Below are 25180 nucleotides of genomic sequence, written 5' to 3' on the forward strand. Positions count from 1 at the left end.
CCTCACCTCCCCCAACCCACCCTCCCTCATGCATACCCTCCTTCATCTTCACCTTTCCCCACCTCACCCTCACCCTACCTTACCTCATCCTCATCTCACTGTCACCTCATCTCACCTTCCCTTACCTGACCCTCCCCTCACCTTGCCCTGAAACCAGTGGCTGTGCTGTTTATGAGGCAGGTGGTCTGAAATCTGATTTTCAGAAACATCATGCACGATACATAACATTTATACCTTTTCAAAAAGCTGGCCTTTCACTAGCTGGGATCCCATTTTTACAAAGCACATGCCAGTCAGTGGGCTTTCGGAAGTACATACTGAGCAGGGAATTACGTGGAGGGTAATGGGACAGGGCTTCCACTACAGTGACTGCTCCCGACAAATACACCAGCATGGGACTGAGCTCTGACCTGATGCCCCCTCGGTCCAGTATTCTGCCAATACCCTTTATCGACATATGTCAGAAGTGGTATTTCTGGGCCACAGTACAGGTGGCAGCATCTTGGACATTGCTGTGAGGTCAGAGTCAAGAGTGTAGTGCTGGAAAAACACAGCAGGTCAGGCAGCATCTGAGGAGCAAGAGATTTGACATTTTGGGCATAAGCCCGTCATCAGGAATGAGGCTTGCGGGGCTAGGAGGGCTGAGAGATAAATGGGAGGGAAGTGGGGCTGGGGGGAAGGTAGTTGAGAATGTGATTGGTAGATGAAGGTGGGAGAGAAAAGGTGATAGGTCGGAGAGGAGTGTGGAGCGGATAGGTGGGAAGGAAGATGCACAGGTCAGGAGGGCGGTGCAGAGTTGGAGGCTTGGGACTGGGATAATGTGGGGTGGGGAGGGGGTGTGGAAATGAGGAAACTGGTGAAATCCACATTGATCCCGTGCGGTTGCAGGGTCCCAAGTTGGAAGATGAGCTGTTCTTCCTCCAAGCATTGGGGTTTGGTGTGGAGGAGGCCCAGGACCTGCATGTTCTTGGAGCAGTGGGAAGGGGAGGTAAACTGTTTGGCCACGGGGGAGTGGGGCTGGTTGGTGCAGGTGTCCCAGAGATGTTCTCTGAAATGATTTGCAAGTTGGCATCCTGTCTCCCCGATGTAGAGAAGACCACATCGGGTGCAACGGATACAGTACACGACATTGGTGGAGGTACAGGTAAATGTGTTGGAGGGCATTGTCGACCACATGGGAGGGGAAATTGCAATCTTTGAAGAGGGAGGCTATCTGGGATGTTCTATGATGGAATTGGTCCTCTTGGTAGCAGGTGCAGCGGAGGATTGGGAATAAGGGATGGCATTTTTACAAGAGGCAGGGTGGGAGGAGGTGTAGTCCAGGTAGCTGTGGGAGTCAGTGGGTTTGTAGTAGACGTATGTGGTTAGTCGGTCGCTGGAAATGGAGATGGAGAGGTCCAGGAAGGGGAGGGTGGTGTCCAATATGGTCCAGGTGAATTTGAGGTCGGGGTGGAAGGTGTTGGTGAATTTGATGAACTGTTCGACCTCCTGGTGGTAGAATCAGGTAGCACTGATACAGTTCATCGATGTAGCAAAGGAAAAGTTGAGGAATGGTATCAATGTAGCTGCGGAAGGTGGACTGTTCCACGTACCCAACAAAGAGGCACGCATAGCTGGGGCCCATGCGAGTGCCCATGGCTATCCCTTGGTTTGGAGGAAGTGGGAGGATTGGAAAGAAAATATGTTGAGGGTGAGGACTTGTTTAGCTAAGGAGGAGATGTCTGCGAGTTGGTGCCTGGCTTCAGTGGTATAGAGGTTGGTGGGCCAAATGATCACTGTGCCCTTTGCTGGTTTGATGGTGATGCTGGGGTTAGAGCCACCTATAAACAGACCCCACCACTAGGTATATATTTCCCTTCCCACACCTATTTGTGTTTCAGAGAGACCATTCCCTCCGTGACTCCCTCATCAGATCTACATCCCAAGCCACCCATACCCCACTCCCGGCACCTTCCCCTGCCACCGCAAGAAGTGCAAAACCTGAGCCCACACCTCCCCCTCACCTCCATCCAAGGCCCCAAGGAGCCTTCCACATCCAACACAGATTTACCTGTACTTCCACACAAGTCATCTACTGTATCTATTGTACCTGATGTGGTCTCCTCTACATCGGGGAGACAGGAGGCCAACTGTTTCAGAGAACAGTTTGCATCCACCAACTCCACCGCCCTGTGGCAGAACACTTTAACTCCCCCTCCCACTCCATCAAGAACACGCAGGTCCTGGGCCTCCTCCATCACCAAACCCTGACTGCCCAATGCCTGGAGGAAGAACGCCTCATCTTTTGGGACACTGCAACTACATGGGATCAATGTGGATTTCACTAGTTTCCTCATTTCCCCTTCCCCCACATTATCCCAGTTCCAAGTCTCCAACTCCACACCGCGCTCTTGACCTGTCCATCTTCCTTCCCACCTATCTGCTCCACCCACCTCTCCGATTGATCATCTTTCTGCACCCCCACCCACCTCCATCTACCTATCAAACTCCCGCTACCTTCCCCCCAGTCCACAAGCCTCATTCCTGATGAAGGGCTTATGCTCGAAACATCGAGTCTCCTGCTCCTCAGATGCTGTCTGACCTGCTGTGTTTTTCCAGCACCACTCTGTTGACTCTGATCTCCAGCATCTGCAGTACCTACTTCCTTCACTACTGTGAGGTCAGTGGGGAGCTGATATAATAATCACAATGTGAACACTCACAGTGAGAGCGATGACGTTTCAGTACCTTGTGTGCATCGACCAGCTTGGATCTCTTATTCCGGCAGTTCTCCAGCAGTTCATTCCACAATTCCTGAATTTGCTTTATCCGGGGTTCAATCTCCTTTGCAGCATAGTGCCCAGCGTCAATCATATGCCCACCTTCCTACAGTAGGGTGACAATCAAGTCACAATCAATATTTCGAGCAGTGGACCACACAACAGAATGGGGAATTGTAATATTATTACAGAACACGGGCAGCAACCACGTGGCAGTGGGGACCAGACTGCATCTCCTAGATTTGTGCAGCTTCACGTGAATCCATTGAGGTGTTTAAAATGATTAAGGAAACTCAGTCTCTCTGTTGGCTTAATCTAGAACATACATCTGAAACTTAAGTGCTAGATATTTTTCAACCAACCTGTTCAGGGATGTTATTACATACCTCTGAAGCAGGAGGGACTTGAACCCGGGCTTCTGAGTCCAGAGATAGGGACACTAGTGCTGAGCCATGAGGGCCCTATTGATGTTAGGATGGAACTGTTTAAAATGTCAGTTCAGCCAGAGGAGGTGTAGTGTGCGCAGTTCTGTGCACCACACTGTAGGAGAGGGTGCACAGGAGATTCACTCAGATGTTACAAAAATAGAAGTTGCTGGAAACGGAAATTGCTAGAAAGGCTCAGCAGGTCTGGCGGTATCTGTGGAGACAAAGCAGAGTTAAGGTTTCAGATTCAATGCCCCAAAGGTTAACTCTGATTTCTCTCCACAGGTGCTGCCAGACATGCTGAGCCTTTCCAGCTATTTCTGTTTTTGTTTCTGATTTCCAGCATCTGCAGTTCTATCGGTTTTTATTCACCCAGAGGTTGCCGGTGCTGGAGTATTTCAGCGATGAAGAGAGATCAGATAGGCTGGGGCGGTTCTCCATTGAGCAGAGAAGGCACATTGAGGTGAACAAGGTTACAAGGGGCATAGATATGCTCAACAGAAATAATGCTTTCCCCTTCGTAGAAAGTTCAATAACCAGGGTATCTGGTTTGAAGGTACAGAGCAGGAAGTTTAGAGAGGATTTCAGGAAAATAGTTTCACCTTTGAGAACTATTTTGATGTGCACTTGAAACACCTCAGTGTACAAGTGCTGGAAAATGGGATTAGACTAGATGGAGAAAGTGAGGACTGCAGATGCTGGAGATGAGAGCTGAAAATGTGTTGCTGGAAAAGCGCAGCAGATCAGGCAGCATCCAAGGAACAGGAGAATCGATGTTTCAGGCATGAGCCTGAAGATGATTCCTGAGCATGATTCCTGAAGAAGAGCTCATGCCCAAAATGTCGATTCTCCTGCTCCTTGGATGCTGCCTGACCTGCTGCGCTTTTCCAGGAACACATTTTCAGCTTAGACTAGATGGATGCTTGATAACTGGACATGATGGGCTGTGGGTCTCATTCTGTGCTGTATAATCTCTATAACTGCAAGTGAAATCAGGAGAGATTTCACAGTGGTAATGGAAATTTGGAAGTCTGCTCCTCCAAGATTGTGAATGTTGGGACATTAACTGCAAAGTGAAAGATTTGTGTTCATCACTGGATACAGAATAAAGACGGGGAAATGGGATCCGGTGGAGGGCAGCTATAATCAAACTGAACTGTGGTTAAAGGCTCAGGAAGTTGAATTGCAATTCCTGCTCGGACAAATTTGAGGCAGAGCTGGTTGGAGGTGAACAGATCCAATCTGGAATCAGGGAGAGTTGCATTTAGGGGACAATGCATTTCAATCTCACAGCTGGTGGGTTACAAAGTCTGTGTATTTTAACTTGTGCAGTTAAAACAGAATGATAGACTGGCCTGAGTTCTAATATCAGGTGAGAGCCAGATAACCTCTCAGCAGGCTCTGAGAGGGGCCCCACCTCAACGGACGCTCTCTTTGGTCCATTCTGGCCCCAGTTCTCCCTCACCTCCCCTCTCCACGAGGGCACCTCAGCTTTTCGGGTAGCCACTCCCTGGTGATGAAACAGCACCGACGGTGGGCACCAGTGGTGCTGCCAGGGTTGCCTGGCCTCTTGGGACCAAGCCGCCTATGGCATGATGGCAGTCCAGGGTCCTGATCCAGCGCCCCCCCCCCTCTCTGCTGATGGGACTTCAATGCCCCACCCTTAAAATCAAGCCCACTGCTGAACACCCACAGCAGAAAAAATGACACACAATAATCAAACAAACCGGGTCCAGACAGTGAGAGGAGCATGTGAAAAAGGACCAAATGCTGAATCAGATATTTGACCATGGGTGCAAACGTTTATATAAAAACGTCCAATTAGACTGGGCCTGCATGTCAGACATTGACATGGCTCGACATACAGGCAAAACTGCACTGGCAGTCATGGGCTGTCCCCCCCAGCGAGTCGAGCCAAGCTGCCAGTTTCCCTGCTGCACCAACGTATCTTGTCACAGCCAAGGAGCGCGATAAGCCCCTGTAGCGGCGCTAGTCAAATTCTATGTGGCGACATTCACCGTGGCGATGCTGAGGATCCTATTCTGGTTGGCTATGACCTCGGCCTCGAAGGTCTGATGTTTCTGCAGCTTGCCCTGCAGGTTGCTGGGATCTGTCCAGCTCTCGTCCACGGTGATGCTGATCTTCTCATTCAGCCAGGAAATAGCCTGAAGAAACAGCATGGGGGGGAGGGGTTGAGGGGGAGGGAGAGGGGGGGAAAGAGAAAAACCATAACAGTCAGAGCACCAGCAGAACACAGAAACATCCCTAGCCTTCCGGGACGTGTCTCCCTTTCACCCCATTTCACTGAGTCTCTGAACTGTGCGGATTGACTACAATATTGACTATCGTTTAGCAGAGATGTGAAATCTGTCAGTCAGTCAGGAAGTACTGTTTTGAGGAACAGCAGGGAATTCCTCCTCTCTGTTATTGGCAATGTTAATTCATTTCACAATATCTGTTCATGATCAGGTATTTGTTGTCAGGGCCATTTCTGCAAAATAGGCAGCACATCTCCTACACCGCAGTAGGCATTACAACGTGATAATTTCTCTGGTCGAGTGATGTTCTAGGGCCACAGGTTCAAATCCTACTATGTGTTCTTCCCACATTCAAACACAATGAGTAAATCTCATAACTGACAATTAGGCATCAGCGATGGGGATAGTGAAATCATCATCAATTCTCAAAAAGACCCATCTGGTTCAATAATGTCCTTTATGGAAGGAAATCTGCTGTCCATACCGGGTCTGACCTACATGTGATTCCAGGCCCACTGCATTGCGGTTGACTCTGAACTGCCCTCTCTGAAACGGGTCGAAGAGTCAGTGAGTTCAAGGGCAATTAGGAATGGGCACCAAATGCTGGCCGCGCCAGCGATACCCACATCCTATGAAAGGACAAAGAGAAAATAGCGACTTATGTGAATTGCTATAGGCTTGTAGAGATAGACCTCTAGCACACTCTCTTGCCCCCCGCTGAGGCAGCAGCTCTTGACTATTATAAACACAGTGTAAGGTTGCTGTTAATTTACAAGGGAATCACAGTTCAGGAGTCCACTGTTACAGTTCAAGGTTACCATGCCCTCTGGTTAAAATATAATCATCTACTCCTCTCACTCAAAATGATTCTGCCCACTTTTTGGAAAAAGAGTGATTTTAGAAGCTAGCAGGCAGGTACTGACTGGCCTAAGGCATCCACATTGTAGCTTACAGAGGAGAATGTGAATCCAAAAATTTTCCCTTTCCATCAAAGGATTTCAAAAACCAAAACAGGTGGATGGGCAATCAATTGTTGGTCATTTGAACGAAACAATCGTTTCAACAATCTCTCTTTGAATAAACAATGTAATATAAAATTTGTAAGTAAAATAATTTGGTTTATTAACAGGGTCTGGTATGATCCGGTTTACTGACAAGGTCTGGTACGATCCGGTTTATTGACAGGGTCTGGTATGAGCTGGTTTACTTACAGGGTCTGGTTTGATCTGGTTTACTGACAGGGTCTGGCATGATCCGGTTTACCGACAGAGTCTGGTATGATCTGGTTTACTGACAGGGTCTGGCACGATCCGGTTTACTGACAGGGTCTGGTTTACTGACAGGGTCTGGCACGATCCGGTTTATTGACAGTGTCTGGTACGAGCTGGTTTACTGACAGAGTCTGGTACGATCTGGTTTACTGACAGAGTCTGGTACGAGCTGGTTTACTGACAGGGTTTGGTACGAGCTGGTTTACTGACAGGGTCTGGTATGATCTGGTTTACTGACAGGGTTTGGTACGAGCTGGTTTACTGACAGGGCCTGGTACGACCTGGTTTACTGACAGGGCCTGGTACGACCTGGTTTACTGACAGGGTCTAGTACGATCTGGTTTACTGACAGGGCCTGGTACGACCTGGTTTACTGACAGAGTCTGGTATGATCTGGTTTACTGACAGGGTCTGGTACGATTTGGTTTACCGATAGGGTCTGGTACAAGCTGGTTTACTGACAGGGTCTGGTACAACCTGGTTTACTGACAGGGTCTGGTACAACCTGGTTTACTGACAGGACCTGGTACGATCTGGTTTACCGACAGGGTCTGGTACGATCTGGTTTACCGACAGGGTCTGGTACGAGCTGGTTTACTGACAGGGTCTGGTACGACCTGGTTTACTGACAGGGTCTGGTACGACCGGGTTTACTTACAGGGTCTGGTACGACCTGGTTTACTGACAGGGTCTGGTTCGACCGGGTTTACTGACAGGGTCTGGTACGAGCTGGTTTACTGACAGGATCTGGTATGATCTGGTTTACTGACAGGGTCTGGTACGAGCTGGTTTACCGACAGGGTCTGGTATGATCTGGTTTACTGACAGGGTCTGGTATGTTCTGGTTTACCGACAGGGTCTGGTATGTTCTGGTTTACCGACAGGGTCTGGTACGAGCTGGTTTACCGACAGGGCCTGGTACGATTTGGTTTACCGACAGGGCCTGGTATGATCGGGTTTACAGACAGGTCCTGGTACAATTTGGTTTACTGACAGGGTCTGGTACGAGCTGGTTTACTGACAGGGTCTGGTATGATCTGGTTTACCGACAGGGTCTGGTATGATCTGGTTTACTGACAGGGTCTGGTACGGTTTGGTTTACCGACAGGGCCTGGTATGATCGGGTTTACAGACAGGGCCTGGTACAATTTGATTTACTGACAGGGTCTGGTATGAGCTGGTTTACTGACAGGGGCTGGTATGAGCTGGTTTACTGACAGGGTCTGGTATGATCTGGTTTACTGACAGGGTCTAGCACGATCTGGTTTACCGACGGGGTCTGGTACGAGCTGGTTTACTGACAGGGTCTGGTACGACCTGGTTTACTGACAGGGTCTGGTACGAGCTGGTTTACCGAGAGGGTCTGGTATGATCTGGTTTACTGACAGGGTCTGGTACGATTTGGTTTACTGACAGGGTCTGGTACGACCTGGTTTACTGACAGGGTCTGGTACGAGCTGGTTTACCGACAGGGTCTGGTATGATCTGGTTTACTGACAGGGTCTGGTACGATCTGGTTTACCGACAGGGGCTGGTATGAGCTGGTTTACCGACAGGGGCTGGTATGAGCTGGTTTACCGACAGGGGCTGGTATGATCTGGTTTACTGACAGGGTCTGGTACGAGCTGGTTTACTGACAGGGTCTGGTATGATCTGGTTTACTGACAGGGTCTGGTACGATCTGGTTTACCGACTGGGCCTGGTACGATTTGGTTTACCGACAGGGCCTGGTATGATCGGGTTTACAGACAGGGCCTGGTACAATTTGGTTTACTGACAGGGTCTGGTATGAGCTGGTTTACTGACAGGGTCTGGTATGATCTGGTTTACTGACAGGGTCTAGCACGATCTGGTTTACCGACGGGGTCTGGTACGAGCTGGTTTACTGACAGGGCCTGGTACGAGCTGGTTTCCTGACAGGGTGTGGTGTGATCTGGTTTACTGACAGGGTCTTGTACGAACTGGTTTACTGACAGGGTCTGGTCTGATCCGGTTTACCGACAGGGTCTGGTACGATCTGGTTTACTGACATTGACTGGTATGATCTGGTTTACCGACAGGGGCGGGTACGATCTGGTTATTGACAGGGTCTGGCACGATCTGGATTACTGACAGGGCCTGGTACGATTTGGTTTACCGACAGGGTCTCGTTCGAGCTGGTTTACTGACACGGTCTGGTACAACCTGGTTTACTGACAGGGTTTGGTACATGCTGGTTTACTGACAGGGTCTGGTACGATCTGGATTACTGACAGGGTCTGGTATGAACTGGTTTACTGACAGGGCCTGGTACGATTTGGTTTACCGATAGGGTCTGCCTTGAGCTGGTTTACCGACAGGGTCTGGTACAACCTGGTTTACTGACACGGTCTGGTACGAGCTGGTTTACTGACACGGTCTGGTACGAGCTGGTTTACTGACAGGGTCTGGTACGAGCTGGTTTACCGACTGGATCTGGTACGATCTGGTTTACTGGCAGGGTCTGGTATGATCTGGTTTACCGACAGGGTCTGGTATGATCTGGTTTACTGACAGGGCCTGGTACGATTTGGTTTACCGACAGGGTCTGGTACGAGCTGGTTTACCGACAGGGTCTGGTACGAGCTGGTTTATTGACAGGTCCTGGTACGATTTGGTTTACCGACAGGGTCTGGTACGATCTGTTTTACTGACAGGGCCTGGTATAATTTGGTTTACTGACAGGGTCTGGTATGACCTGGTTTACTGACAGGGTCTGGTACGAGCTGGTTTACTGACAGGGTCTGGCATGATCTGGTTTACTGACAGGGTCTGGCATGATCTGGTTTACCGACAGGGTCTGGTATGATCTGGTTTACTGACAGGGTCTGGTACGACCTGGTTTACTGACAGGGTCTGGTTTACTGACAGGTTCTGGTACGAGCTGGTTTACTGACAGGGTCTGGTACGAGCTGGTTTACTGACAGGGTCTGGCATGATCTGGTTTACTGACAGGGTCTGGCATGATCTGGTTTACCGACAGGGTCTGGTATGATCTGGTTTACTGACAGGGTCTGGTATGATCTGGTTTACCGACAGGGTCTGGTTTACTGACAGGTTCTGGTACGAGCTGGTTTACTGACAGGGTCTGGTATGATCTGATTTACCGACAGTGTCTGGTACGAGCTTGTTTACTGACAGGGTCTGGTAGGATCTGGTTTACTGACAGGGTCTGGTATGATCTGGTTTACTGACAGGGTCTGGTATGAGCTGGTACTCTACTTGCAGTGTGACGGGGCCTCTTACCTCATACGAACTTCTCAGGAACATCTGCCGCTGTTTGGACTGATCCAGGATCCTCCTGCGCTCCTCACAGTTTTCCAGCAACTTCTGTTTTCTAAGAGATAACATCAATAAAAAGATAGATACTGCAGGGTGAGAGTGCATGGAAAATGTCAACAGCCAGACACATAACTGTTGTTGGAAAGGTTGTGAGAATGGAATGAGGAGGCTGTTGTACACACTGCCTGCACACACTCAACAGGAACTCACTAATCTCCTGAGGGAACAGCTCTTTCTGCGGAGTTCTTTCCTATCAGGCACAATGTATAAAAAAACACAAGAACATAGGGAATTGGACACAAGCTAGATAACATTGCTACATGGAAACTGCAAGGCAAAGCTTTGTATCTTGCACTCACTGGAATTAGGAACAAGAAATAGTCTTGAAGAAAGGATCACTAATTTACTGAATGTGAGGAGAGGGTGGTCATGTTGGGTCAATGTTAATATAGAGATACAACAGGGACAATTAAATGGCAATCTTAGTTTCTCAGCCCAGGCAAGTTAACCCTGGTGAGAGCGTTGCCATGGGAATGCAGCAGAGTTCGGAATTTTCCATGTTTCTTTTTACCTCCAAAGGTGCATCGTATGTACAACTTCTGACAATAAAAAACAGTGAGTTCACAGATGTAGCTTCAAGCAGATGCGAAGGCATCACACTGCAAGTCCAAGTTATAACAATGACAGCTCCGCACCAACAATAGCCCAACCCGTTCACCTTCTTCACATGCTATATTAATCATAGAGTTATAGAGATGTACAGCACGGAAACAGACCCTTCGGTCCAACTCATCCATGCCAACCAGATATCCCAATCTAATCTAGTCCCACTTGCCAGCACCCGGCCCATATCCCTCCAAACCCTTCCTATTCATACACCCATCCAGATGCCTTTTAAATGCTGTAATTGTACCAGCCTCCACCACTTCCTCTGGCAGCTCATTCCATACACGTACCACCCTCTGCGTGAAAAAGTTGCCCGTAAGGTCTCTTTTATATCATTCCCCTCTCACCCTAAACCTATTCCCTCTAGTTCTGGACTCCCCCACTCCAGGGAAAAGACTTTGCCTATTTACCCTATCCATGCCCCTCATAATTTTGTAACCCTCTATAAGGTCACCCCTTAGCCTCTGCTGCTCCAGGGAAAACAGCCCCAGTCTATTCAACCTCTCCATAATGCTGAAATCCTCCAATCCTGGCAACATCCTTGTGAATCTTTTCTGAACCCTTTCAAGTTCTCAACATCCTTCTGATAGGAAGGAGACCAGAATTGCACACAGTATTCCAACAGTGGCCTAACCAATGTCCTGTATAGCTGCAACATGACCTCCCAACCCCTGTACTCAATACTCTGACCAATAAAAGAAAGCATACCAAACGCCGCCTTCACTATCCTATCTACCTGCGACTCCACTTTCAAGGAGCTATGAACCTGCACTCCAAGGTCTCTTTGTTCAGCAACACTCCCTAGGACCTTACCATTTAGTGTATAAGTCCTGCTAAGATTTGCTTTCCCAAAATGCAGTACTTCACATTTATCTAAATTAAACTCCATCTGCCACTTCTCAGCCCATTAGCCCATCTGATCAAGATCCTGTTGTAATCTGAGGTAACCTTCTTCGCTGGCCACTACACCTCCAATTTTGGTGTCATCTGCAAACTTACTAACTGTACCTCTTATGCTCACATCCAAATAATTTATATAAATGACGAAAAGTACTGCACCCAGCACCAGTCCTTGTGGCACTCCACTGGTCACAGGCCTCCAGTCTGAAAAACAACCCTCCACCACCACCCTCTGTCTTCTACCTTTGAGCCAGTTCTGTATCCAAATGGCTAGCTCTCCCTATATTCCATGAGATCTAACCTTGCTAACCAGTGTCCCATGGGAAACCTTGCCGAACACCTTACTTAAATCCATACAGATCAGTCCTTGCCTTTCCAAATACACGTACGTCCTGTCCCTCAGGATTCCTCCATCAACTTGCCCACCACTGACGTCAGGCTCACGGACTATAGTTCCCTGGCTTGTCCTTACCACCTTTCCTAAACAGTGGCACCACGTTAGCCAACCTCCAATCTTCTGGCACCTCACCTGTAACTATCGATGATACAAATATCTCAGCAAGGGGCCCAGCAATCACCTCCCTAGCTTCCCACAGAGTTGGAGAGTACACCTAATAAGGTCCTGGGGATCTATCCACTTTTTTGCATTTCAAGACATCCAGCACTTCCTCCTCTGTAATATGGAAATAATTATTCAAGATGTCACCATCTCTTTCCCCACATTCTATATCTTCCATGTCCTTTTCCACAGTAAACATTGATGCAAAATACTTGTTTAGTATCTCCCCCATCTCCTGCGGCTCCACACAAAGGCTGCCTTACTGATCTTTGAGGGGCCCTATTCACTCCCTAGTTACCTTTTTGTCCTTAATAAATTTGTAAAAACCTTTTGGATTCTCGTTAACCCTATTCGCCAAAGCTATCTCATGACCCCTTTTTGCCCTCCTGATTTCCCTCTTAAGTGCACTCCTACTGCCTTTATACTCTTCTAAGGATTCACTTGATCTATCCTGTCTATACCTGACATTGCTTCCTTCTTTTTCTTAATCAAACCCTCAATTTCTCTAGTCATTCAGCATTCCCTTGACCTACCAGCCTTTCCTTTCACCCTGACAGGAATATACTTTCTCTGGATGCTCGTTATCTCATTTCTGAAGGCTTCCCATTTTCCAGCCATCCCTTTACCTGCGAACATCTGCCCCAATTAGCTTTTAAAAGTTCCTGACTATTACCATCAAAATTAGCCTTCCTCCCATTTAGAACTTCAACTGTTAGATCTGGTCTATCCTTTTCCATCACTATTTTAAAACTAATAGAATTATTGTCGCTGGCCCCAAAGTGCTCCCCCACTGACACTTCCGTCACCTCCCTGCCTTATTTCCCAAGAGTAGGTAAACTTTTGTACCTTCTCTACTAGGTACATCCAAATAAAGAATCAGAAAATTTTCTTGTACACACGTAACAAATTCCTCTCCATCTAAACCCTTAACACTATGGCAGTCCCAGTCTAGGTTTGGCAAGTTAAAATCCCCTACCATAACCACCCAATTATTCTTACAGATAACTGAAATCTCCTTACAAATTTGTTTCTCAATTTCCCTCTGATTATTAGGGGGTCTATAATACAATCCCATTAAGGTGATCATCTCTTTCTTATTTCTCAGTTCCACCCTTCCTATAGCATTTGTATCGTGGAACATTCAGCTGCCAGTCGTGTCTATCCCTGAGCCATGTTTCTGTAATTGCTAACCATGCCCTGAGTTCATTTGCCTTCCCTGTTAGGCCTCTTGCATTGAAATAAATGCAGTTTAATTTATTAGTCCTACCTTGTTCTCTTCTTTGTCCCTGCCTGTCCTGACTGTTTGACTCACTTCTGATCTCAACTGTACCAATCTCAGATTGATCTCTTTCCTTGCGTTCCCCATCCCTCACCTTCCCTCCCGAGCAGCTCTAGTAAACCTCCCTGCTAGTATATTAGTCCCCTTCCAATTTAGATGCAATCCATTCTTCTTGTACAGGTCACATCTACCCTAGAAGAGATTCCAATGATCCAAAAATGTGCATCCTTCTCCCAGACACCAGCTCCTCAGCCATGCATTCATTAGCTCTATTCTCCTATTCCTGCCCTCACTAGCTCATAGCACCGGGAGTAATCCAGATATTACTACCTTCGAGGACCTCCTTTTTAAATTCCTGCCTAACTTTCTGGTCTTCTCCTTTCAAAATCTCATCCTTTTCCTTTCCTATGTTGTTGGTTCAAATGTGTACAATGACCTCCTGCTGGCCCCGCTCCCTTGAGAACATTCTGCACCCTCTCTGAGACATCCTTGATCCTGGCACTGGGGAAGCAAATCACCATTCTGATTTTTTACGGCTGTCTGTGCCTCAGAGTAGAGAATCCCCTTACACAATTGATCGCTTGGAACTCGATGTACCCCTCATTACATTAGAGCCAGTCTCAATACCAGAAACTTGGCTGTTTGTGCTACATTCCCCTGAGAATCCATCACCTCTTACATTTTCCAAAACAGCATACTTGTTTGAAATGGGGATAGCCACAGAAGACTCCTGCACTACCTGCCTACCTCTCTTACCTGTCCTGGAGTTAACCCATCTATGTAACTGTATCTGCAGCTTTTCTCCCTTCCTATAACTGCCATCCATCACATCCCCTTGCTCTTGTAAATTCCTCATTGCCTCTAGCTGTTGCTCCAGCTGATCCATTCAATCTGATCGGATTTGCAAACAACAGCATTTATTGCAGATATAATCCTCAGTAATATGTAAACTCTCACTAAACTCCTACATTTGACAAGAAGAGTATATAACTCTACTAAGGGTCATTTTTGCTTCTTCCAATCTACAGGCCCAGAAAATAGCACTGTGTTATTCCTCTACAAAACACTGCTCCAGGCAAACTTAATACTTATCGCTTGTATTTTAAAGTTAATCAAGAGACATATCTCAAATAAAACATATAATCAAACAAGAAAGAACCCACTCTACTCACTGTTGTAGATTTATAGCCAGGCTATACTTAAAAATATTCACTTATCTGTTTCTGTGCTGTGACCTCTCCCCAACAGGTTCCTCCAAGATCACTTGTGAATTTCACTGTTTGTTAATTTTCCTAGACGCACCCCGATGTCCAGCAATACATAAATTCAACAGCAAAGGCAGTAACTGCACAGGTTCACTGCTGTGTCAGTTAGCAATGTGGGTTTCTCTCTCTCTCTCTCATGCACTGACCTGACCATGTGCTTCCTTTGCCTGTCTCTCTTCCTTTTAAAAGTGCCGTTGCTTTGACTTTTTTTTTCTCCAAAGTTCCAAAACAATGCAACAGCATATAAAACAGTAATTGCTGCTCCTGGAATTTGAGGAAATCACCTCCAGCACCTAAAATACCTCAAAAAAAGGAGCAGCCTGTTACAGCCAGAAACCTTTCCTGTCCTCCATCTTGGATTACCCAGAATCCTTGACCCTTTGTTCAAGTTTGTTTCTTGCCCTCGTTGTCCTGATGAATGAAAGGTGAAAAGCCTCAACTTTATATCTCCTTTTAACAAATATTTAACTTCTGTACCTCTGAGCAACTCTTCACAACCTACTGACATGGGTGAAGGCCCAGAGAGTGGGGATAAATGATCTGTGTATCATCGAATCCCTTCAGTGTGAAAACAGGCCATTTGGCCCAACAAGTCCACACCGAACCTCTGAACATCAAGCCACCCAGATCTATTGCCCTACCCTATTACTCTGCATTTACCCCTGACTAATGCACCTAACCTACAAACCCCTGAACACTACGGGCAATTTAGCATGGCCAGTTCACCTAACCTGCACATCTTTGGATTATGGGAGGAAACCCACGCTGACATGGGGAGAATATGCAACTCCACACAGTCAGTCGCCCGAGGTTGGAAACGAACCTGGGTCTCTGGCGCTGTGAGGCAGTAGTGCTAACCACTCAGCCACCATGCCACCCATCAGTTGGCGGGCTATCCCCTGCTCTGGCACCTCAACCTTCCACTATATTTATAAATGGATTGGAAGATGTAGTGGAAAGCTGTATATGCTGAGTTAGGTGGTACAACAAACATTGTAGATCGGAGTAGGAAAAGGAGTGGGCAGAACTGTGGCAAATGGAATTTAGTGTTGGGGGTGGGTGATCATCTATGCTGAGTCTTGGAAAAATAGTTCAGAGTATTTTCTAAAGGTGGAATTCTGGGAACTGCGGAGGAACACAGGGGTCAAGAGACCCACGTACAGAAATCACAAAAGGTAGTGGAAAAAGTAATTGGAAAGGCAACTAAAACACGACATTATCTCAAGAGGCCTAAATGCAAAGATGTAGAAATTATGGTGCAGTTGAATAATGCAGACTGCATCTGGAATGATTTCAGTACCAGCTTAGGCCACATCTAGAGAGATTTCAGTTCCAGTTTAGACCGTACCTGGAGCGATTTCAGTTCCGATCAGACCACATCTGGACTTGTTTCAATTCCAGTTTAGACAACATCTGGAGGAACTTAGGTTCCAGTTGGACTACATCTGGAGTGATTTCAGTCCCAGCGTAGGCTACACCGTGAGCAATTTCAGTGCCAGTTTGACCATACCTGGAGTGATTTCAGATGCAGCTAAGCCACATCTGGAGTGACTGGCTAGAACCCTAATTCTGAAGAAAAATCATACTCTCTCCATGTTTGTTACAATATTCAAACAGTAAGAGAGATTGCATTGATTAGGTTTGTGTTTTACTGAAAGTACAAGATTAAGGGTGATCTCTGTACGGTGTTTAAGATGATTAAACAATGTAATCAGTGTAGTTTAAATCTATTTCCTTTGGTCAGAGAATCAAAGGAAGGGACGTGATCTTAAAACTAGAGCCAAGCTGTTTGGGGATGATGTCAGGAAGCACGTGTTCTCACAAAGATTAGAGGAAATCTGCACCCTGACATCCAGAAAGAAGTTCAGGCTCAGAGTCAGAGGGATTTCATCATGAGATTGATTGGTACTATATCTAACAGATAGGGTGTTCAGAGACATGAAACCAATGTAGTTGGATGGAATTAAGGAAAAGATCTGACTTGGCATCAATTAAATGGCGAAACAGGCTCAAGGGATTGACTGGTACATTTCTATTCCTATCATTCTGCAAAGTGTCATGTAATTGCATAAAATAATACCCAATTATTTCAAATCACCATAATCCTGTAATAATCTCTCAATTTCAAACATCTACGATCCTTTAATAACATCTGCTGTTTCATATCACTATGATGCTACAATAATATCCCATTATTTCAAACCACCAAATGACTCTGTAATAGTACTTCATAATTTTAATATTGCTATGATCCTGGGACAGCACTCTGTTTAATATCTCATTGATCCTGTAATAACATCCACTATTTCATATTCCCCGATCCTGTAAAATTCCCCATCAGTTTCCTATCTCTCAGACCCTGTAATAATAACCCAATGTTTAATATCTCCAGGATTCTGTCATATTGACCTATTTCAAATCTCTGATACTCCAATAATATCCTAATGTTTAAAGTCCATATGATCCTGTAATATAACCCAAATTTAATACCACTAAAGTCCTGTAATAAACAGATGCTCAATACTTAATATCACTATGATCCTGTAATTCTCAACTATTTCATATCTTCCTGAACCTGTAATAACATCCCACTGTTTAATGTCATTTTGATACTGCAATAAAACCCAACGATGTGATAGCCCCATGGGTCTATAATAAAACTGTATTGTTTAATGCAGCCATAATCCTATAATAATACCCTACTGTTTAATATTCCTATGATCCTGTCAAGTACCCCAGTATCTGATATTCTCATGATTCTGTATTAATATTCCAATGTACTATCCCAGGATCCTGTAATATTACCCCATTATTTAATATCCCCCTGAATCTCATAACAAACACCCAAATAATTATGTGGTCCTGTAACAAATCTCTACTATTTAAGATCCTGAAATAACTCTAGACTATGTCTGATCCTAATACAGTAACCCACAGACTAATATCTCCATGCAATAAGACACAATTATTTGATAGGAGAAAGTGAGGACTGCAGATGCTGGAGATCAGAGTCAAAGAGTGTGGTGCTGGAAAAGCACAGCAGGTCAGGCAGCATCCGAGAAGCAGGAGAATCAACGTTTCAGGCATAAGCCCTTCGATCATTTGATATCTCTGTCATAACACAATGATCAATATTATCCTACAATAGTACACTATTTCACAGGCCTTGATCTTATAATGACATCCCTCTGTTTAATATTTCCACGATCCTGGTCTTTTGTCCAACTTGGAAGTTCCGGGGAGCACAGACAAGCAGACCAGTCATTGTGACTGAAGTGAGATCGGTTAACTCAGTAAAGAGCTTGGTCCTGAAAGAGTCTGTATCAAAGGGGATGACAGATATAAACACAAAAGTGCTGGAGAAGGTCAGTAGATCTGGCAGTATCAGTGGAGACACAGAGACAGAGTCAGTGTTTTGAGTCTGATAAATAGCATAGCGTTGCAGTAACAAGCTCATGAACATTCTTAACAGAATATGTATCGATGTGATACCTTTGCAGAACAGCTTGGCACTTGAGGATGACCTGCGCACAGTCAGAATGGTTGTTCTGCTCCAGCTGTAATGCAAACCTCTCCATCAGGTTCACCTTTTCCATCTGAGCTTCCACTGTTTTTAGAAACTGCTCGAGCTTGTGCTGTAAATTCTCCACACTCGTCAGGGAATCCTAGAATGCGGCAATAAAACCAACTCTCAGAATTCGGTTTTACAGGTTTTCAGAACATTGAAACAAAATCTGGGACTCCGTTAAGGACACTTTCTGGCTCAATTTCAATTGTTTATTTTTTTCTGCAGGCTGGAGCCAGCCACAAACTATTATCTTTTGAGATCTCTAAATTTTACTGAGAGCTACCCTTTGATTTTTGGGGGCTACCTTTTGGTTTTCAGGGGTAATTTATTTTAAGCTTTTGCTAACACATCCATTAGATAATGTGGCCACTTAGTAACAATGCCTCCTATATTTATATTGACATCTTGGGCATTTCAATTCAAAAACTGAATTAGAAGAATTCATCAATATCCATTCAACTTAAAGTCACAACACAAAAGAATTAGAATTAATAGTCAAAATGATAATACCACTTCGACTTAGACAAAACTGGAATATCTGCAATGCATTTAACTTTTTTATTGCATATCAAATCTCAATCTCAGATTTCAATTTAACAACTGGCAGTGTTCATTCCGAGAGCACCCATATCACCTTTTCCCTCCAACAATACTTCCTGAACTTTTGGATCCTCACAAGATTCCATGTTAATTTCCAATAAGTTCATGACTTCAGTGAGCTCAAGTTTTTCTGGATCTTGAATGGCTGAGTATTTCCTTATTGCAGCCTCCCACTCCCCCTATTGTAATCTACCTCTCTCACCCACCCATGTTGCTCTGTTCCCCAACTCTTGTAGCCTTTCCTTTTCTCCTTTATAGACTTTCCCTCTCCTTTGCAACCTCCACCCATGTGTGGCCTCCTGTCACATCCTTCGCTCTCCAGAACTCAACCTTCTCCTGGCAGATTCTTTTCCCTCTCTCTCCCCCCCCTGGGATTTAAGCTTCTTCCCCTCCTCCTCCTCCCCCCCTCACTTCCAGTTAGACAGCTGTTTTCTTGTCTACTCTTGCTCATTGCTCCTCCATAGAACATAGAACATAACAGCGCAGTGCAGGCCCTTCAGCCCTCCCTGTTGCGCCGACCTGTGGAACCAATCTGAAGCCCATCTAACCTACGCTATTCCATTCTCATCAATATGTCTATACAATGACCATTTAAATGCCCTTAAAGTTGGCAAGTGTACTACTGTTGCAGGCAGTGTGTTCCACGTCCCTGCTACTCTCTAAGTAAAGAAACTACCTCTGACATCTGTCCTATATATTTCACCCCTCAATTTAAAGCTCGTGCTTTAGCAATTTAGCCCTCATGCTAGCCATCATCATCCCAGGAAAAAGGCTCTCACTGTCCATCCTATCTAACCCTCTGATTATCTTGTATGTCTCAATAAAGTCACCTCTTTTCTCTAATGAAAACAGCCTCAAGTCCCTCAGCCTTTCCTCACAAGACCTTCCCTCCAGACCAGGCAACATCCTAGTAATGCTCCTCTGTAACCTTTCCAAAGCTTCCACATCCTTCCTACCAGAACTGTACGCAATACTCCAAGTGCGGCCACACCAGGGTTTTGTACAACTGCAACATGACCTCATGGCTCCGAAACTCAATCCCTCTCCCAATAAAAGCTAACACACTGTATGCCTTCTTAACAACCCTATTAACCTGGGTGGCAACTTTCAGGGATCTATGTACACAGACACTGAGATCTCTCTGTTCATCTACACTACCGAGAATCTTACCATTAGCCCAGTACTCTGTTCCTGTTGCTCCTTCCAAAGTGAATCACCTCACACTTTTTTGCATTAAACTCCATTTGCCACCTCTCAGCCCAGCTTTGCAGCTTATCTATGTCTCTCTGTAACCTGCAACATCCTTAAGCACTATACACAACTCCATCGACCTTAGTGCCATCTGCAAATTTACTAATCCATCCTTCTACGCCCTCATCTAGGTCATTTATAAAAATGACAAACAGCAGTGTCCCCAAAACAGATCCTCACAGTATACCACTAATAACTGAACTCCATGATGAACATTTCCCATTAGCCACCACCCTCTTCTTTACAGCTAGCCAATTTCTGATCCAAACGGCTAAATCACCCTCAACCCTCCATATTTCGTGCAATAGCCTGGCATGGAGAACCTTATCAACACCTTACTGACGTTCATATACACCACATCAACCATTTTACCCTCATCCACCTACTTGGTCACCATCTCAAAGGACTCAATAAGGTTTATGAGACATAACATACCCTTCACAAAACTGTGTTGACGATCCCTAACCAACTTATTCATCTCTAGATGATTATAAATCCTTTCTCTTATAAACTTTCCCAACACTTTACCCACAACCGAAGTAAGGCTTTCTGGTCTACAATTACCAGAGTTGTCTCTACTCCCCTCCTTGAACAAGGGGACAACATTTGCTATCCTCCAGTCTTCTGGCATTATTCCTGTATACTGACAACATAATGATCAAAGCCAAAGGCTCTGCAATCTCCTCCCTGGCTTCCCAGAGAATCCAATGATAAATCCCATTAGGCCCAAGGGACTTATCCATTTTCACGTTTGCCAGAATTGATAATACCTTATGAACCTCAATCCCGTCTAGTCTAGTAGCCTGTATCTCAATATTCTCCTCAACAATGTTGTCTTTTTTCAGTGTGAATACTGACGAAAAGCGTTTTCCCTATCTCCTTGGACTCCATGCACAACTTCCCACTATTATCCTTAATTGGCCCTAATCTTACTCTAGTCATTATTTTATTCCTGATATAGCTATAGAAAGCTTTAGGGTATTCCTTGATCCTATCTGCCAACTACTTCTCATGTCCCCTCCTGGTTCTTCTTAGCTCTCTTTCCTGGCTAACCTGTAACTCTCAAGTGCCCTAATAGAATCTTCACGTCTCATCCTAACATAAGCCTTCTTCTTCCTCTTGACAAGAGATTCAACTTCTTTAGTAAACTTTAGCTCCCTTGCTTGACTACTTCCTCCCTGCCTGACCGGTACATACTTATCAAGGACACAGTAGCTGTTCCTTGAATAAGCTCCACATTTCAACTGTGCCCATTCCCTGCAGTTTCCTTCCCTGCAGTATGCATATTAAATCTTACCTAATTAATCGCATCATAATTGCCTTTCCCCCAGCTATAACTCTTGCCCTGCATTATATGCCTATCCCTTTCCATCGCTAAAGTAAACATAACCGAATTGTGGTCGCTATCACCAAAGTGCTCACCTACCTCCAAATCTAACACCTGGCCAGGTTCATTACCCAGTACCAAATCCAATGTGGCCTTACCTCTTGTTGGTCTATATACATACTGTGTTAGGAAGTCCTTCTGCACACATTGGACAAAAACTGACCCATCTAAAGTACTCGAACTATGGTATTTCCAGGTCAATATTTGGAAAGTTAAAGACCCCATAACAACTACCATGTTACTCTCACTCCTATCCAGAATTATCCTTGCAATCCTTTCCTCTACATCTCTGAAACTATTCGGAGGCCAATAGAAAACTCCCAACAGGTTGACCTCTCTTTTCCTGTTTGGAACCTCAGCCCATACTACCTCAGTAGACAATTCCTCATTAAACATCCTTTCTGCCAATGTAACACTGTCCTTGACTAACAATGCCACCCCTCCCCCTCTTTTACCATCTTCTCTGTTCTTACTGAAACATCTAAATTCCGGAATCTGCAATAACCATTCCTGTCCCTGCTCCATCCATGTCTCCGAAATGGCCACAACATCGAAATCCCAGGTACCAACCCATGGTATAAGTTCACCCACCGTATTCCGGATGCTCCTGGCATTGAAGTAGACCCACTTCAAACCACCTTTCTGTTTGCCGGTGAACTCTTATGACCTTGTAACCTCATTTCTGACCTCACTACTCTCAACCTCCTAGACACTGGGACTACAATTTAGGTTCCCATCCCCCTGCTCAATTCATTTAAACGCTCCCGAAGATCATTAGCAAATCCAACACCCCGGCCCCCCGGAACCCACCCCCAGGATATTGGTACCTCTCTGATTCAGGTGTAGACCATCTTGTTTGCAGAGGTCCCACCTACCCCAGAATGAGCCCCAATTATCCAGGTATCGGAAACCCTCCCTCCTGCAACATCCCTGTAGCCATGTGTTCAACACCTCTCTCTCTCTCTATTCCTCACCTTGCTAGTATGTGGCACGAGTAACAAACCAACGATAACAACTCTGTTTGTTCTAGCACTAAGCTTCCACCCTAGCTCCCTGAATTTCTGCCTTAAATCCCCATCCCTTTTCCTACCATGTTGTTAGTACCTATGTAGACCATGACTTGGGGCTGCTCCCCCTCCCCCTCAAGAATCCCAAAAACACGATCCAGGACATCACAAATCCTGGCACCCGGGAGGCAACACACCAACCGTGAGTCTCTCACAGAACCTCCTATCTGTTCCCCTAACTATGGAGTCCCCAACAACTAATGCTCTGCTCCTCTTCCCCCTTCCCTTCTGAGCAACAGGGACAGACTCTGTGCCAGAGACCTGTACCCCATTGCTTACCCCGGTAAATCCCCCTCCCCCCAGAGGTATCCAAAATGGTATACTTGCCATTGTGGGGAACGGCCACAGGGGTTCCCTGCACTGCCTGCCTGTTCCCTTTCCGTCCCCTGACTGTAACCCATTTGCCTTTTTCTTGCACCTGAGGTGTGACTACCTCCCTGTAACTTCTCTCAATAACCCACTCTGCCTCCCAAACGATCCGAAGTTCATCCAGCTCCAGTTCCCTAACGCAGTTTCGAGGAGCTGGAGTTGGGTGCACTTCCCGCAGATGAAGTCAGCAGGGACACTGGTGGTGACCCTTACCTCCCTCATTCTGCAGGAGGAACATTCAACTGCCCTAACCACCATCCCCGCTAACTATTCTAGATTCCCAAAGAGACTGTAGAAAAATAAAGAATTAAAAAAAACTGTTGCCTTACCAATCCCACGCACAGAACCACTTTTTTGGTTAGAGGAGGAGGATGGGTGGGAGACACTACCTAAGTAGTGTTTCAGGTAAAGCAACCACCCAAATTTATTACTTCACTTACTCAGCAGTCCTGTGCCAGCTCCTGTCAGTGTCTGCCGATTCACAAGATAAGTTTATATAATTTTAAATTTACCTTCCCAGCAGGCCCCTGGTCCTCGCCGTTGCTCCTCCCACTGCTGCTGCTACTGGCAAAATGGAGCAATTTTGCCAGAACAATCACAACCTGCTTCCCCCCCCCACCTCCCCCAGCCCCAGGGTTTGGAGCACTCACGAACCAATCAACAGTGAGCACACCTCTGTTGCCTCTGACAACACCTTGCCTCTGATTGGAGCAAACAACAGCTCCACTCTCATTACACAAGTGACTTTTCTCTGACTGGTCACATCTGCGGCTGAACTTTCCTGTGTGGTCTGGGGGTTTTGAAAGAGAGTTCACCTGCCGTAGACCTCTTGGGAAGATTTAGAGATGAACACTTGTTTTGAGTGGTATTATTGAAAAACTGTTTGGCTTAGTCTAACTGTGAACATGCATTGGCCTGAGCAGCAAACCATCCGCAATGAATCATTGAACCCACTCACTAACATAATCGACCTGGTTATGTTGATAAACTTGGGCCTTCTGCCCCTTTGGCACCCAGTTTTACTCACTAATCGACATAACCAACACTATTCCTGCAGTGGATAGGTTGTGTGGCACACAGTATCCTCACCTCTAATGGCTGTTGAAGGCAAGTTATAATTCGATGAAACAAGTTAGTTGTTCATCTCAAAATCCTCCCAAGAGGCCTTAGGGCGGGTGGTAAACCTAGGGAGATGACAGTCTAATGGTATAATTGCAGGACTGTTAATCCAGAGACCCATGTAATGTCCTGGCAACCTGGTTTCAAATTCGGCCATGACAGATGGTGGAATTTGAATTCGATAAACATCTGGAATTAAGAGTCTAATAATGACCACGAATCCATTGTTGGAAAAACCCATTTGGTTCACTTATGTCCTTGAGGGAAGGAAGCTGCAATCCTTATCTGGTCTGGACTACACATTACTCCAGACCCACAGCAATGTGGTTGGCTCTTGACTGCCCCCTGGGCAATAAATGTTAACTTAGACAGCGACACCCTCATTCTGTGAATGAATAAAAAGAAAATGTAGTAAATGTAGAAGAACATCAATGCCATGCAGAAGCGTGTGGTACCTTCAGCACATGTTAACAGACTGCACATATAGGTTCCTGCATGAGCAAGTGCCATCCTCATTCTGAGGGATTGCCACCCACACATTTACAGGAAACGTAGATGTCCCATTGGGTGTCAGAATTGGGAATCATGCATTTCCAGGATTTAGCAGCTTTTATCCTAATCATCACAAATTTTATAAAAGAAAACAAAGAATAATTTGGCTACACCAAGTCATCTTGCCTTTCCCATGCGCGGGGTGTCCACTACCTGTCCCTTGTCTAAACTGGTGAAGTTGCTGTTTAGCAATGAGAAACCTACCCCTTTATCTTCATTAGCCAGGAACACCTCCTTGTTGCTGAGCCAGCTCTCACTCTGCTCCACGTAACCATAGAATACCTGCAACACACAAAGGTTTCACCACATGACAAGCTGGGACATGGGAGCATGTCTGGTGCAGCAAGACGCAAATGCATGGCACGGCGGCTCAGTGGTTAGCACTGCTGTCTCACTGCACCAGGGTCCCAGGTTCGATTCCAGCCTTGGTGACTGGAGTTTGCACATTCTCCCTGTGTCTGTGTGGATTTCCTCTCGGTGCTCCGGTTTCCTCCCACAGTCCAAAGACGTGCAGGTTAGGTGAATTGGCCATGCTAAATTGCCCATAATGTTAGGTGTATTAGTCAGAGGGAAATGGATTTGGGT

At 45.9% G+C, this 25180-nt stretch overlaps 1 protein-coding gene across 1 annotated transcript in view; it reads right to left on the bottom strand.

The window, feature by feature from the left end:
• LOC122554023 (spectrin beta chain, non-erythrocytic 5-like) overlaps positions 1 to 25180 on the bottom strand; it is a 234174-nt gene that overhangs the window by 43930 nt on the left and 165064 nt on the right. Inside the window, exons 43-47 of the mRNA XM_043698510.1 lie at positions 24800 to 24877; positions 18175 to 18347; positions 9978 to 10068; positions 5203 to 5349; positions 2728 to 2865 (exon numbers count right to left, since the gene is read on the bottom strand). Of these exons, the coding sequence (XP_043554445.1) occupies positions 2728 to 2865; positions 5203 to 5349; positions 9978 to 10068; positions 18175 to 18347; positions 24800 to 24877 (627 nt within the window). The remainder of the gene's footprint in view (positions 1 to 2727; positions 2866 to 5202; positions 5350 to 9977; positions 10069 to 18174; positions 18348 to 24799; positions 24878 to 25180) is intronic.

The sequence above is a fragment of the Chiloscyllium plagiosum genome, chromosome 10, assembly GCF_004010195.1.
Source record: "Chiloscyllium plagiosum isolate BGI_BamShark_2017 chromosome 10, ASM401019v2, whole genome shotgun sequence".
Lineage (NCBI taxonomy): Eukaryota > Metazoa > Chordata > Chondrichthyes > Orectolobiformes > Hemiscylliidae > Chiloscyllium > Chiloscyllium plagiosum.